Source organism: Lathyrus oleraceus, chromosome 2 (genome assembly GCF_024323335.1).
Source record: "Lathyrus oleraceus cultivar Zhongwan6 chromosome 2, CAAS_Psat_ZW6_1.0, whole genome shotgun sequence".
In the NCBI taxonomy this organism is placed as follows: Eukaryota; Viridiplantae; Streptophyta; class Magnoliopsida; order Fabales; family Fabaceae; genus Lathyrus; species Lathyrus oleraceus.
In genome coordinates, this window is record NC_066580.1 from 198,032,928 (window position 1) to 198,047,852 (window position 14,925).

General features: G+C 35.7%; 1 protein-coding gene across 2 annotated transcripts; it reads left to right on the plus strand.

Annotated features, from left to right (window-relative positions):
* Positions 1 to 4,397: 4,397 nt before the first annotated feature.
* On the plus strand, positions 4,398 to 13,542 carry LOC127118869 (mitogen-activated protein kinase kinase kinase 1). 2 transcript variants are annotated; one of them, XM_051049106.1, is made up of 9 exons: positions 4,398 to 5,620; positions 6,735 to 6,819; positions 7,037 to 7,099; positions 7,857 to 8,014; positions 9,260 to 9,332; positions 9,461 to 9,520; positions 11,425 to 11,535; positions 12,421 to 12,663; positions 12,922 to 13,542. In XM_051049106.1, exons 1-8 carry the CDS (start codon positions 4,557 to 4,559, stop codon positions 12,628 to 12,630), a joined length of 1,824 nt encoding a protein of 607 aa, XP_050905063.1. In that variant the 5' UTR covers positions 4,398 to 4,556; the 3' UTR covers positions 12,631 to 12,663; positions 12,922 to 13,542. The 2 variants fall into 2 exon arrangements, with proteins under 2 accessions (XP_050905063.1, XP_050905064.1); XM_051049107.1 differs by lacking the exon at positions 12,922 to 13,542 and adding an exon at positions 12,771 to 12,904.
* Positions 13,543 to 14,925: the final 1,383 nt, after the last annotated feature.

The window sequence follows — 14,925 nt, forward strand, 5'->3', positions numbered from 1 at the left end:
TAGAGGTAATAAACTTTAAAGAAGTAAGTAAAGATATAGCAATTTAAACAACTTACTTTTATGCATACGGAAATGTGAAATGGTTGTTATTGACGGGTGCTAGAGACGGTAGTCTTGACCAACCCCATGCTTGTAGCAAAACAGCACATCCAGAAAATGTAGATGTGTCTTTGTGTGAGTTTTTGCACAAGGAGCTATAGAGATAGGCTAGACAAGCAGATCCCCAACTGTAACTTCCTATTCTATCTACATGTCTAAGTAGAGGTAAATACATAATATGCATGCTAGAACCACTACCTTCGGGAAATAAAAACGAGCCAATTAACAACATAATGTAACACCTAGTTTTTATTATTCGGGCATCTTCGGTAGAATGCTCATCTAAGTATAAACTATTATAGTACGATTTAAGGCGTGAGAGTAGTATACCTTGACCTCTTGCATTATCATCTAACAAATCAGTCTCCAAGAGCTCCATGCAAATTGAATTTGCATAGTTGGTTTTACCATTAACAACCTTACCTTCAATAGGTAGTCCCAAAAGCATGTAGACGTCTTCTAACGTCACGGTACAATCACCGGTTGGGAACCAAAATGTGTGTGTCTCTGATCTCTATCTTTCGCATAAAGCTAGAATGAATTTGTTATCTATGGACCAAGACAAAATCTTGCTTATATGACAAAAACCGACGAGTTGAACATAAGGTTGAATCATCGGGTCCATATGGACATATTCGTGGACCCGAGTTCGGAACCTTGATACATCCTATAAAAGAAAGAATAAAAAACTTGACTAAGTTGGTATGTTAAAAATAAAAGGGGGTTGGTGAAGATGAAAGATAAAAAGTTAACAAAAGAAAAAACTTACATATGTTGCGATGTTTGCAACCGTTCCTCTATGTGATTCGCCCATTGTGAGGATAGACATTTTGTAGGGGGGTTGGTGTAGATGAAACTACAAGAAGTTGTTGCAGATGAAATTGTAGAAGAAGTAGTGAGAGTGATGGTGTGGAAGAAGTGTTGATGGAGTTTCTTTCTTTGACATCTCAGAACGCATGTGGCTCCACAAGCCAATCTCTGTTTGATTTCTGATAGACATGCTGCCATTGAGAGTGCCTATAACAACCATGACAACGAATGACATGATCCTCCTTCTACCCATGTCTACTGTATCAGACACATTGCACAAAACTTCATGCGTGCTATAAAAGATAAGAATCTTCGCAAGAAGGTGGTGAATGCTGGGTATGCTCTAACTCATCCGTCATTTCAATATTATCGTGATGAAATAAGACTGTCTAATGAAGACGCAGGGAGATGGCTAAATAACATACCAGTAGAGCAGTGGACAAGGGCATTTGACAGAGGTTGTCGATGGGGCCACATGACAACAAACATTGTGGAATGCATGAACGGGGTATTCAAAGGAATTCGAAATCTGCCGATAACCGCCTTGGTAAGATCAACCTATTATAGGTTGGCTTCTTTGTTCGCAACCAGAGGTGAAAGATGGAGTGCGGTGTTAATGTCCGGGCAAGTATTCAGTGAGTGTTGCATGAAGGTCATGAAAGATGAGAGCATCAAAGCTAGCACACACGCTGTAATAGTCTTTGACCGTCATAAGCAAAATTTCAGCGTCCAGGAAACAATGGACCACAACGAGGGGAGACCAAATTTAGCCTACGCTGTTAGACTAAACAGAAGTTGGTGCAATTGTGGAAAATTCCAGGCCTTCTGCATGAAGGAGAATTGCGGTCCAAAATGCAGCGGAAATTAAAATTTTCTCCTTTAGAGATCCTTACGAATGGTCATGATCAGTGATAGAATATTTACCTCTTGTGACGATTGAAACCTTTGGTGCAGATCTCTTGTGACAATCAAAACCTTTGATGCAGATCCACGAAGCGATCACGAACGTTGAACGATGACAACGTCTCTACTCAGTCCACACGAACGGATTCCTTCAATCTCAGTGCTAGCTGGTACGAATGAAGGCTTTGAGTGAGTGAGAGAGAGAGAAAACGAAAATAATGCAACCGCTATTGAATGCTTCTGCACAAGGGTTCTATTTATAGAACCACTTGTGTGGGCTTCAAGCTAAAAAGCCCACTTAAGTGTATTTTGACCCATATCTTATAATATGCCCAAAATCACTTAAGCCCATGGTACCTTACCATATTTCGTATTCTACTCAAGTACACCGTACCTTACGATGTTCTATAATTCACTTAAGGGCACCGTGCCTTACGGTATTCCTTAGTTACTCTATCTCTCATCAATCCGTCCTTTGTGTGTGATCCTGTAGGTTTTCGTGACGTTGACAATTATATTAAATCACGCATTTAACATAATAAACAGTGAGCGGTATCTAGCAACACATCACTGCTACCCAAGACACGAAAATGTCATGTGATCTGACAAAACCTTTTGTGATAATACTTATGTGTATAATTACCCTTTTGCCCTTATGTCTATATTGAACACAAGGCATAGACCGTGTCATCCTTGTCCAGTTCAATATTGGATCCATAGACATTTATCCTGTTATGCAGGATGGGCAAATTCCATCTAGGTCACTCATGTCCCTCAGCATGCTTCGTGGAGTACCCATCAATTGTCTTTATGGTTATCCAGTTACGGACAACGTTGGATCAGCAATAAAGCACTCGACTCTACATCTAGGGTCCATAGTGGTTTCAGGTCGAAGAGTGGTATACACCATTATCACCATGAGAATAACTTATGACACTTTGCATAACTTTCTATATAGTATTCTCATAGCGGGTCAATCCGGTATAAATATTACTCCTAATATTCATACCTATGTTTAAGACTTGATAACTCTTTATTCATGATCCATGAGATGTGATCATCAGTCTACAAACATAATAGTCTTAATGCCTTAATGTTATCCCACTTCACACTAAAGCTCGACTACGGATACTTTAAGAATAGTGTCCTTATGTTTAACGTAATCTCATGATTAAGTCATACTTAATACATTAAACGAACTATTTATTCCAGAGACTTTATTAATCAACCATAATAAAGAAAATGCCTTTTATTATTAATAAATAATTCGATACAAGTACCAAAAAGTATTGGCCTTTAGGGCTTACACCAACACTGCATACCTTGCTCCCATATCATTGCAGCATGCGCTTATACTCGTCAAGATGCTTACAGTCATTTATCTGATGTGTACAAGACCAACATCATCATGAATGTATATAATAAAAGCTTCTCAGTACTACCAATGGAGGATTTCTGGCCTCCATATGAAGGTGATATTGTTTGACACAATGACGAGATGCATAGAAAGAAGAAAGGAAGGCCAAACAACACACATATCAAAACAGAGATGGATTCCACAGATAAAATGATAAGATTATGTAGTATCTGTCGTCAACCAGGACACAACAAGAACAATTGTCCCAATCGAGGAGCATCATCTAGGTCTTAAGTTTTTTGTAACATTGTATTTTTGTAACCTTCAATCATTATATATCATTAAGTTTTTGTTACAACGAGGTTCCCAACAAACATCAGTACAAAATAAGCTATCTAAAAACATAAATATTTCTAACTGATTACAACAATCAAATTGATGTCGTCTCGATCGAACATCATTTCCCTAGCATCCTTATCAGTCTTCATTCGCACCCAACCAAAGATACTGTCAAGTCTCTTAATACTTCTAATTTTTTCCCCTTCTGGTATTTTCCCATCTAACCAACGAACAAGCTCCCGCTTCAGTTGATCGAACGTAGTGATGTTCCAGAGCAACATCAGCATCTGAGGTTCGTCTCTCGCATAAATCACCTTACCGTATCGGTGACGAACACCAAACATGATTGCCAAATGATTGTGTGAGATGTGGAACATTTACTCACACAACGCATCTATTTATAACACAAAAATTGCATTTTAGGAGGAGTCTCCAATTGAATTGGCGACTTCTCTTAAACCCTACACAAGGGCGCCAATTGGATTGACTAGGGCACCTGCCCTAACCAATCCAATTGGCGCCTCCATTCAAGTTTTAAGAGGAGTCTCCAATTCAATTGGCGACTCCTCCTAAAAGTGGAGTATTTTGGGATTTTTTTTTGAAACCAGAGATATTTTGAGAATTTCCTTAAAAAAATGGGTTATTTTTGTAAAAAAACCCCAAAATAATGTTGTTTAACTTAATTTATACAAATTTATGACATAATTTCTTTATATACGGTCATCAAATTAAATCACATTATTTACATATCCATAAAAAAACATATTTTGATTGGATGCAACTGTACGGTATATAGTACATACTCCTACTAGCAATTAATTAATCTCAAAAATATTTTAATGCGCGTGGACATAGAAAATTTAAACTAATAAAAATTACAGAATTCCACAATAGCAATCCGTAGTCAACGTGGCACCGCGTTTCCTGTCTCCTTTTTTGTTTTCCTTTTACAACCTTGTTTACCAGCTCTGGCGCAGTTTTGCTCTCAATTTAAAAGCGCTTTTTTCAAAATCGCGGTAGCGTTTTTAAATGGATTTTTTCGCTACGAATGAATCACTTATCTCGAATTTTCGCTTATAGAAAGCAACCAACGGATATGAACTCGAAGAAGAAGACTCCAAGGAAACAACAACCCAAGTTAGAACGCCGTAATGCGGCGAAGAACTTCAATTACGATGCTCAACCATCGTCGCCGGATTCCTCTCCGTCGTCGTCAATTCTCTACACTCGATCGATGGATTTTTACGATCGAACCAGCTTTAGAGTTGAAGGAGTCGAGGGCGAGTTCGATATTATTTGTCGGAGCCTCGGGCTTAGCGGACCGGAGGATTTCTCGATTCCGGCGGCGGCTTGGGAAGCGATGAAGGTTCGATCTTCGTCTGATGTGTTACCGAGGTTGAATATTTCGGAATTCGATGAAAGGAAGGTGGATGATGAAATTGTAGTAGCAGAGTGTGATGATAGGGTTTCACTTTCAGTTAGAGATTCTCCCGCTGAGACTAGAGATTCTCCCGCTGAGACTAGCGGTTGCTGCAACATAGGTGATGGTGGTGGAAAGGATAGGGTTCAGATTAGGGGTTTTGATGAGGCTAGCAATTGCTATACCGGCGGCGAAAATAGGGTTCCGATTAGGGATGTTGATGAGACGAGTACTTGTTTAAATACTGGCGGTGGAGGTATTAAAGGATTTAGACCTCCGATGCTTAAGCCGCCACCAGGAGTTAGGGTTTCTGTTTTGGACAGCACGTGTTCCACGTGGGATCTTCTGAGGGATTTTGCTCCTGAAGGGGAAGGAAAAGGAAAAGAAAAAGAAGAAGAGGAAGGGGAAGGGAAGAACGATGGAGAAGAAGGGGAAGGGGAAGTGGGTGATGTGATATTGAAGAGAGATGAGGAGGAAAATGTTGAGATTATTGGTGAGTTTTCGAGGTCGTGTTCCTTCACTACCTTCACTACTTCACAAGAAGATGATTCATCTAGCACTACAACGGAGCCTAGGTCCAATAGTATATCTCCTAATGTGAGATTGAAACCTGTTATCACTCCTGGTAGCTGGCAAAAGGGTGAGCTTTTGGGGCGCGGTTCATTTGGATCTGTATATGAAGGAATTTCTGAGTAAGAGCTTTTCTGCTTTCATCCTCTTTACATCCGCCCTTTTCTGTTTCTATTATTAGCATGTTAGTTAACTTTTGTCATTTCATTAATTTATAAAATAATTGTTTGGAATCATGGTTAATTTGAGGAGATCATAGTGGCATCAAGATTTTATTCAAACTCCAAATGGTAGCTTCTATCATAGTCACAGTGGCACCACTTGATTCTACTAAATTCGTCGCCAAACCAAACATATGAAGTTAAAATAAAAAGGGTTTGCATTAGGTAGTGTTTAGTTGGGAGAAATTGAGGGAGATATTGTTTTAAATGTTTATAGCTCAGTTATCTTTTTGGAAAGGTAGGGGTGGGAAATCCTGAATGAATTTTTGGCTCCCTTGATATTTGAGAGATTTAAAGGGACGGATTGTGTTTATCAAGTTTTATACATCAGTGATTTAGAAAGCTGCTTTTTTTCTTCTTTTCACTTATATTTCATAATCAATTATCTAACTTAGGGAACTTGCCAAATAGAATAGTGTTCTTGGGGGCCAAGTCTGATATGAATGTTAGTGTATCTGTCTAATTAAAGGGGATAGAGAAGTATCAAATATTATTTTCAAAGTAACTACTGTTGTTTCTAGTAATCAGAGTTGTTGTTTGAAGCATAGTTGAACTTATTAAAGAAATGTTTTGCACATTAGACAATATGGCCATTCATTTCATCTTGTTTCCTTTAGTGCAAATTTTTGACAGAAAGAGCAAAAGGGCTCTAAACCCTTCTTTTATTTTTGGACAATAATCTACCAAAAACTAGTATGATGTTGGCATCCCTTTGTTACACATGTTGGAGTTGATGCCTTTTTTGTCCTAGGCTGTCCATTTTGGCACAATATGAAAATCATGGATTTTGGCATCCCTTTGTTTTCTTAGTTTAATGGTAAAATTAAGTTGTTTTTAATAAAACTATCATCTAATATCTTCTATTCATCATGCTTCATCTTTGGGTTTGTATCTCACTTTTGCCATAATGCTCAGGAGCAAAGCCCTAAATAAATTGGCATTTACAAATTTGATGTTTATAATTGTTAGCAAGTGCTAACTATTAGTTTTATTCACTTTCTGATTACCAATGTAGAGATGGATTCTTTTTTGCTGTAAAACAAGTATCACTGCTTGATCAAGGGAGTCATGGAAAACAAAGTGTCGTTCAACTGGAGCACGTAAGAGTCAGACATGCTTGCTATTTCTATTGCTTTATAATTTTTTATACTTCAATTTTCCATTAATCAAAATCCTTATGAGTATAAAGGTTTTCTTATAAATACTTTTCCGCCTTGTGGAATATCTTGAAAGTTGATCAACCATTTTCATCTATTTACGTTCTCCTGTATTTTTTAACTGTATTTTTTTCTTACTCTACTTTTTCCTCACTCTCAGGAAATTGCACTTTTGAGTCAGTTTGAACATGAGAATATAGTTCGATACTTTGGCACTGAAATGGTACTTTTCCTGTCATCTCTTGTTTTCTCCTTTTTTCTTTATATGTTCAATTTCATTTGAGCCCATGCCCATGGTGAAAGAATCTGTTGCATATATTCATGCACTTTCATTGAACAGCTTTGGCTTTATGGAGTAGTTGGTTCATGACATTTTCAACTGCTGTTGCCCCTATTAAGTTATATTGGTGTGGACCTTTGCATCATTCTTGAAAGATTGATAGTTGGTTCATGACAGATTGATTGATACCTTCCATCAACTTGAAAGAGATGAAAAGATAGTTATCTGAAATCTGTATAGTATTCACTAAGCACGAAACAATACAGGATTGGTTTTACACTATATAGATAAGTCTATTTACAATCTAATAGATGCTAGCCTAGAATTACGGGGAATGTATCTGTTCTAAAGGACAGACATTAAGAAAACATAAATCTCTGCAAAATAAATTTTAAATAAAAAAAGAAAATAATCAAGAGCTAATTATGCAGAACAACACATTACAAATAGTTTATTTTTACTCTAGGTGTTTTTACAATTGTCAGTTCTAATTTGTATTTAGACCTTTAGTCCATTAGTCAGACCCGTTAGGTTAGAATAGTCTATAGAAAGAGATTAATGCTTGTACATTATTCATGTATTATTCAGTTTTCACATGACACATGGCTGGTTATCGGTCCGGTTTTCATTACCACGAATGAATACTACTCCATCTTGAACTGTAGTTTGTAATTTACATTCTCCTTGTTGTTTATTGCAGGATCAATCAAATCTATATATCTTTATCGAGTTTGTAACCAAAGGTTCCCTTTTAAGCCTCTACCGGAGGTATAAACTTCGAGATTCCCAAGTATCTGCTTATACAAGACAAATTCTCAACGGTTTAAAGTATCTTCATGATCGCAATATTGTTCACAGGTGATTCCAAAATTTATTGATTTATTTTTCTATTCTTTGTGGCATAAAATAGAGATGAATTTTGGTGTTCTTGCTTTCCTTGCATGAAAGAAACTTCCACTTGCTGTCTCATAAGTACAATATATTGTTTTAAAATGACTTTATAGTATTTGTCAGAGTTTTCGATCGCGGCCGTGAACGGCGTGATCCCGGGTGGTCCGGCTACCCACCGCGTGAGAAGAGGGGGGCGGAGCGCCGTTTGAAATCACGGGCGATATGGCCGCAAACGTGAGTCACGGGACGCACTCTGGGAGGAGCGGATTATCCACTTTTATTTTCTTTCCTCTGTTGATGTACGAAATACGAAATACGAAAATACAGATGAGAATTGAAGAAGATGGAGTTGTCGAGTGGGGAAGAAGATGAAGTCGTGGGGTGGGGAAGAGGAAGATGTGTCCGCCCCTTTTTGTTTGGGTTTTTAAAAGAAAAACCCTAATTTTTAAATTGGATCTGGATCTGGATCAGAATTTGGAGAGATGATAACCGTTGGATGAGACAGGAGAGAAGGGCTGATATTCTCCAATTCCCATGATATTCTCAAGAAAAAACTGTTCCAATTCCCATGATATTCTCAAAAGAAAAAACTGTTCCAATTCCCATGATATTCTCAAAAGAAAAAACTGTTCCAATTCCTCTTTCTCTTTCTCACATTATCTATCATTATTACTTATACCTGCGCTTATGTCACACATTGGATGTGCTAAAAGAGAGAGCTTTTAATTACTTTTCTTATTAATTGTTGATTGCAAAGTTTAAGGTAATATTAATTGCTCTTTTGTCAAAATTACTCCTAGGTAATTATTATAGAGAGAGAAAAAATAAAATGAATGTAATATATAATTAAGGATATTATAGGTAAAAGAAGAATTATTGTGTGAAAAGTAACAACATTGATTAGCTTTTTTGGTATGTGTAAAAAGTAAAAAAAAATGACATTTAAAAAGGAACGGAGGGAGTAGTATTTAAGCTTTAGATAGAGTATAAGAAACCTTTCAACTTGTTCTTGGAACTTGAAACTGTATAAACATCTATATAACATAAGAGTCGGTGTCAGAAATTCTAATGGGTGCAGTTTTATTTCTGTTTGGTTTATGGTGTCACAATTTACTTTGCATATTTTATTTCTGTATTAATGTATCAGTTATGTAGTATGCCACAAAGCAATCTTTGTAAATATAGCCTAACTATTTTCCCTCCTACATAAAGGGATATTAAATGTGCAAATATATTGGTTGACGCAAATGGGTCTGTCAAGGTTGCGGATTTTGGATTGGCAAAGGTGACCTTTTTCTACTCTGCTTCAGTTTCTGTCAAAGTTTGACTTTAGTAACGGAGTCTGTACTACCTTCAATTGCATAAAATAGAATTTCTGTTTACTAATTTTATTCTATGGCTGTTGTTTTTCAGGCAATTAAATTGAATGATGTTAAATCATGCCAGGGAACAGCATTCTGGATGGCACCAGAGGTTTGTTGTCATGTCAATCTTCTCTTCAAATGAGAATTATTGAATAATGGTTCTAGATATTTGTTACATTGTTTATAGCTTTTTAATAGTTTCTTTAACAGTTAAGTTGTTGGATCCATGGTTGTTACATATAGATTGAATTTATGCTCTTATACTAGATCAAATGCTTGCATTGATTCTCTCTGAAGTTATTGGCATTCCACCATGTAAATCTTACCATACATGATTGGTTAAGCAACAACGGGGTTGTCTTTAACATCTTTTAATAGGTTTAGTTGTAAAGCTGAAAAAATAAATATGGGAAAAACCAAGTGCCACATATCAACAATTCGGCCTACCCACCGTTTGTTATATCCACGCGCGCGCCAAGCCCAATAATAGTGTTGGGCATGAGGGGGTGTACCCAACCACTATTTTATTAATAAATTTTAAATCTATGGATATCAAAATGTAATAGAATACATGTAATCTCTATGCATATAGTGAATCATTACTTTATATTTTATAATGAGGTGAATACTCAATTTGGTTTCTGAAATTGTAGGATTATATGAACCTAATTTCCCACTTCCAAAATTCCAAAATGATCTTTGAAATTTCAAAATGTTAATTATGTTTGTCCTTTGGTGATATTTGCACGGACTATAGTGACCTTAAGTGGGTAATGTTGGAGATACATTTGAAATTAAGTGAATAATGTCAGGGATATATTTGATAGCAAATCCAGAATGAGGGACCAACTTGTGATTAATATTTTGGTCACTGTAATTGTAAAATCGTATCAAAAGAGTAATTATACTTTGGTAACTTTTAGGTTTCTGCGTTTACTTGGTACTACTTTTTATTTAAAAGAAGTTATGATACAGCGTCTCTCAGAATTTCCATTTTAAGTTATAATAAATAAGGATTTTAATAGGATCCAACTTGGATCCAGGCTCGTTTTAGGAAATTAGGTTTTTTATCAAAAAATGCCCCAAACTGCATCTCTGAATTCATAACGAGTTAGCTTTTCAACTCGGACGAGTTCACTGAGTTTGCTGCATACGATTTCACTTGAGTCACATCACACCGGCATGCGATTGGAATGTTGGATCGGACGAGTTTGCGAGTTGACTCGCGGTCCTGCATACACTGGTTACGAGAGTTACTCTCTGGTTTAGGAGCAATTCTTCTGCTCTGGTTTAAGAGTTCTTAGAACTCTGGTTTACATTTTCTGTTTAATCCTCCATTGTAAGAGCTTCAAGCTCAACCATTTGTAGTAAATAATACTCGGTGTTCATCTTATTAGAGAATGATAAAGAGAGCATTTAGAGTAGACGATGAGTTAACTGTTTTTGTATTAACAGAATTCATAATGAGTTAGTTACAGAGTTTGTTATTTATAGAGCTATTCTAGTGACAGCTCAGCATAACAAACTCAACCCAATCTCTAACTAACTGACTTTTTAAAGTCTAATTTCTATTATTACAAATACTGCTTGAATATACTCTAATACATCTTAGTTTTCTGGTTTCTATCAGATACAGTTTTACAATTACAGTGACCAAAATGCATATTTACTTTATAATGACAAGTTTTCTTTTCTTTTTGAATGTGACTGGTTCTTTTAGATCAGCCTAATAGTTACAGCTCTCTTTTTCATGTCCCAATTTTTCATCATATATTTTTATTAATTTAATGAGTAAAAAAACATTATTGATTTAATAAATTGATGAATATGATTAGTGATAATGGTGTTGTAGTTATACATATTTGTTGGATTAGAAACCTTGTACTTGCTGGACTTCATCAGTCTCCTTAACAACCCCTGCCCCTTAGATACATCTACAAAAAAGAGGTTTCACTTTATGATTCTTATTAAGGTTAAGCAGTGATGCTTAAGCTTTACTATGGTAATATGCAGGTTGTAAAAGGAAAAGTGAAAGGTTATGGACTTCCTGCTGATATATGGAGTCTAGGATGCACTGTGTTGGAGATGTTAACTGGGCAAATTCCCTACTATCCTATGGAATGTGTACGTATCAGATTAGCATTTCAAGCTCATAATCCAACTGTTTCTTCTTTTTACCATGCTATTAAGATGAGACTAAACTTATGTGACTTTTCAAAGTTAAATAACTAATAAATAATTTTTAATTGTGGCCATTGGCATCTGGTTGCATGGTTTAGATTTACTATTCTTATATAAAAATAGTCCATTTGCTAGCAAGACTGTCATTTTTGTACTAGAGTGAGAGGAGTTAAACTTACGTGACTTATCAAAGTTGTTAATAACTAATGAATTACTTTTAATCCTAGCCATTGTCACATGGTTGCATGGTTTAGATTTATTCTTATTCCTGAATAAAATTAGTTCTTTCACTCGTGAAAGTGCCATTTTTTGTGTTAATAGTGAGGAGTAAATCTTGATTCAAAGATCTAACCATGAGTGGTGAAGACAAGATTAAAACAATAGTCATGTAACACTTTTAGATGGTTGTATGACCATCAAAACTTTCCAATCTTTATCATTTGTGTATAATTGTATGGTCTAGATTTACTCCTCTCACTCTTACTCATATGTCCCCCTATTTTATATGTATAAGATTTTTCATAATTTTAAAATAATTTAATTTCATTCATATCATCAGATACATAAAATTTATGTTATATGTGGTTTCTAAATATAAAAATAATTGAGTTATGAATTTGTTGTGTAAATCTGATGAGATTTGACACAAACAACTAATCTAATAAGTAGTTATTATTCAACAAAACTCATTATATCTAAAGTTATTAATGATGACAGTTTTAAAGGGTTGTGGGTAAAATTTGATTCCCTTCCTCTAAAATTTATAATAAACATTGCATCACTGCTGGTTTTGATTTCAAAGCTTTGATGAATCTCTTCTGACAACAGATCACCGCAATGTTTAGAATCGGAAAAGGGGAACTACCTCCGGTACCTGATTCTCTTTCAAGAGATGCACGTGATTTCATCCTGCAGTGTCTTAAAGTTAATCCAGATGACCGTCCCACTGCGGCTCAACTCTTAGACCACAAATTTCTCCAGAGGTCATTCTCCCAGTCCTCTGGCTCTGCTTCTCCATATACCATGAGAAGAGGTTAAACTTGCCATCTCCATCATTTTAACATAGTTAAGGTAAAGATTCTCATTTTGCTGCCCTGTTTATGCCTTTACATCATGACAGCTGAATCATCATTGTGTTTTGTACAAAAAAACCCTAACTTTTGGTATCTGTTTGATAGAGATAAAGTAGTATCTTAGAATGCTTGAAGTGCTTGTTTCAGAATTGAATGCACATGATGCATGCTTTATTTAAGTTAGGTGGTGCTCAACTGTGTTCTAATTATATTTTGGGGATCAAATTTTCTTTCTAATAAATAATTTCTGAAACAGGAAGAGGATAAAGAAAACAAAAGACTTCCAAACAGGTTTCCAGTGGAAATCTTAGATGGCAAAGTACACCTATGCAAACCATTGCAGCATGGGTTTATCTTGTCTTTTTCGGTGGCTTATTTGATTATTTAACTCTTGACGACAAACCTGTCATTCGTTGAATTTAAAATGCCTCCAATGTTCGGTCTTCTAGTTGTTAGAGTTGGACTAAAGGTTCATTGTTGTAGCAATTGTTGGTTGTGTTGTGCCTTTAGGTTTCAGAGTTTTCTTGGTTGTGTTGTGCCTTTAGGAGTTTTCTTGGTTGTGTTGTGCCTTTAGGTTTCAGGCACCGCTTTGGTTCTAGCATTTCTGAGAACCAACTGGCTTACCGGTTGGCCCATGTGTATTATGTAATTATTACTCAACCATAATATGTGTGTCGTAGCACGACAAAATTCTATCATCAACTAAATGTAAAAGGTTGCCAGGGTCTTCTACCAATTTGTAGGCTAAACTTCTGGGAGCAATAGGAGCAATAGTTGGACACTATTGTTGCTATTTTTGTACATGTTACATTTGTAAGTAGGAAATTATCAGTGTGTATCTTTAATTCTTTATTGCCGAACTTGTTCTCATTGTCAACATGGTTTCTTTTTGTTCTTTTATGTTTTGATCATTTGATGTGCAAGTAAAGACTATGTTCCACAGTTGACAAAGTAATTTAGGGCTAAATTTTCCTGCTGGAGAAAGTAAAGAGATAAAGGCATAGAAGAAATAACTGATCTAATAGAATTACTCTTCCAAGTATTCTTAAAAAATATAACATCATTTTCCTATCGATGAAAACAAAAAGGACAAACAAGGAATTGAAGCTAATTTCCATTACCTTACATAACATAACCATGACCTTAATTGCTCTTCTTTACCACTTTATCTCTTTGCAAGACAATTTTTTCAACATGCTCTTCAGTTTCATCTGAGTATTAAAAAAAATAAAAATTAAAAACAGAATCAGACCATTCTAGTTGTTATTAAACACAAGGAAAATTAACTAATGATCCAGAATGTGTAATCTTATAATTTTTATATTACCATAAACAAGTAACAGCCTTTGTTTCCTTTACACTTTCTCTTCATGCTCCCTTTTGGTTCCAAAAATGTACTTAAACTTTGAAAAGGTAACCATAAACGCCTCTGCTAAAACTCCACCAAAAATTATAAATTTTGATAATGTATGTCTGGTTTAAATTATGATCCGTATCGACCATAGTTGTCTCTATTTTACCATAAAATATTCCTTCAAAAGAAGAATAGAAAACTTGCCTTAGTTTTTGGTTGTGATTGAGGGTCAACATTTTGGGAGGCGTCGATTTTTCTGAGGTATCTAGAGTATTCAAGAAGCTGAGCCTTACGGTCATAGCCACGTGTTGTTCTTGATTCAACTTGTGGTTTAGTTTTCTTTGTGTGATCCTTATTTGATAATTTGTTTGATGATCGAGTTCGCGATGATTCCATGTAGACTGTGATCACCAAACCGTTCTCTGTATTTTGGTTCTGTTTCTTGTTTTTGTCTTTTGCCAATGCCATTTGCTTAGGTGATATATGATGTGATGATCGTTAAGCTTTTCAGAAAATGAGAGTTTGAAAGGAATGATTGGTCTGAGATTTGATTGCCATTAAATTAATCTGTTGTTTTCAGAAGATAGATCCGTTCAAATCCACACATTGGTATGTATGAGACAGAACGACAGGGGTGAAAGAGGTTCACAACAACGGATTTGGGAATTAAAAGGTGGGGTGAGTTGTAAATAGGATTTGGCTAATGAAACATTTCTTTCGATATATATTCTTCAATTAGAAGTTAGCTGCATCGCTAGGCAAGTGTGTTTGTTATATGAAGGAGAATTAATTAAATACTTCGGTGCAGAATTGACCGGTTTAAACCATTTTTTCCCCTTCCAAATATGTTTTGAAAAATAAATTGAAATAACACTATCCGGTTAGGCGGGTAATGTGGGTATTGTA

What these genes read in the sequence shown, in the direction of transcription:
- LOC127118869 (XM_051049106.1), top strand. Translation starts at nt 4,557, where the DNA reads ATGAATCACTTATCTCGAATTTTCGCTTATAGAAAGCAACCAACGGAT. An exon ending in GTATATGAAGGAATTTCTGA is followed by an intron (nt 5,621 to 6,734) that starts GTAAGAGCTTTT and finishes TTACCAATGTAG; the next exon opens with AGATGGATTCTTTTTTGCTG. An exon ending in GATCGCAATATTGTTCACAG is followed by an intron (nt 8,015 to 9,259) that starts GTGATTCCAAAA and finishes TCCTACATAAAG; the next exon opens with GGATATTAAATGTGCAAATA.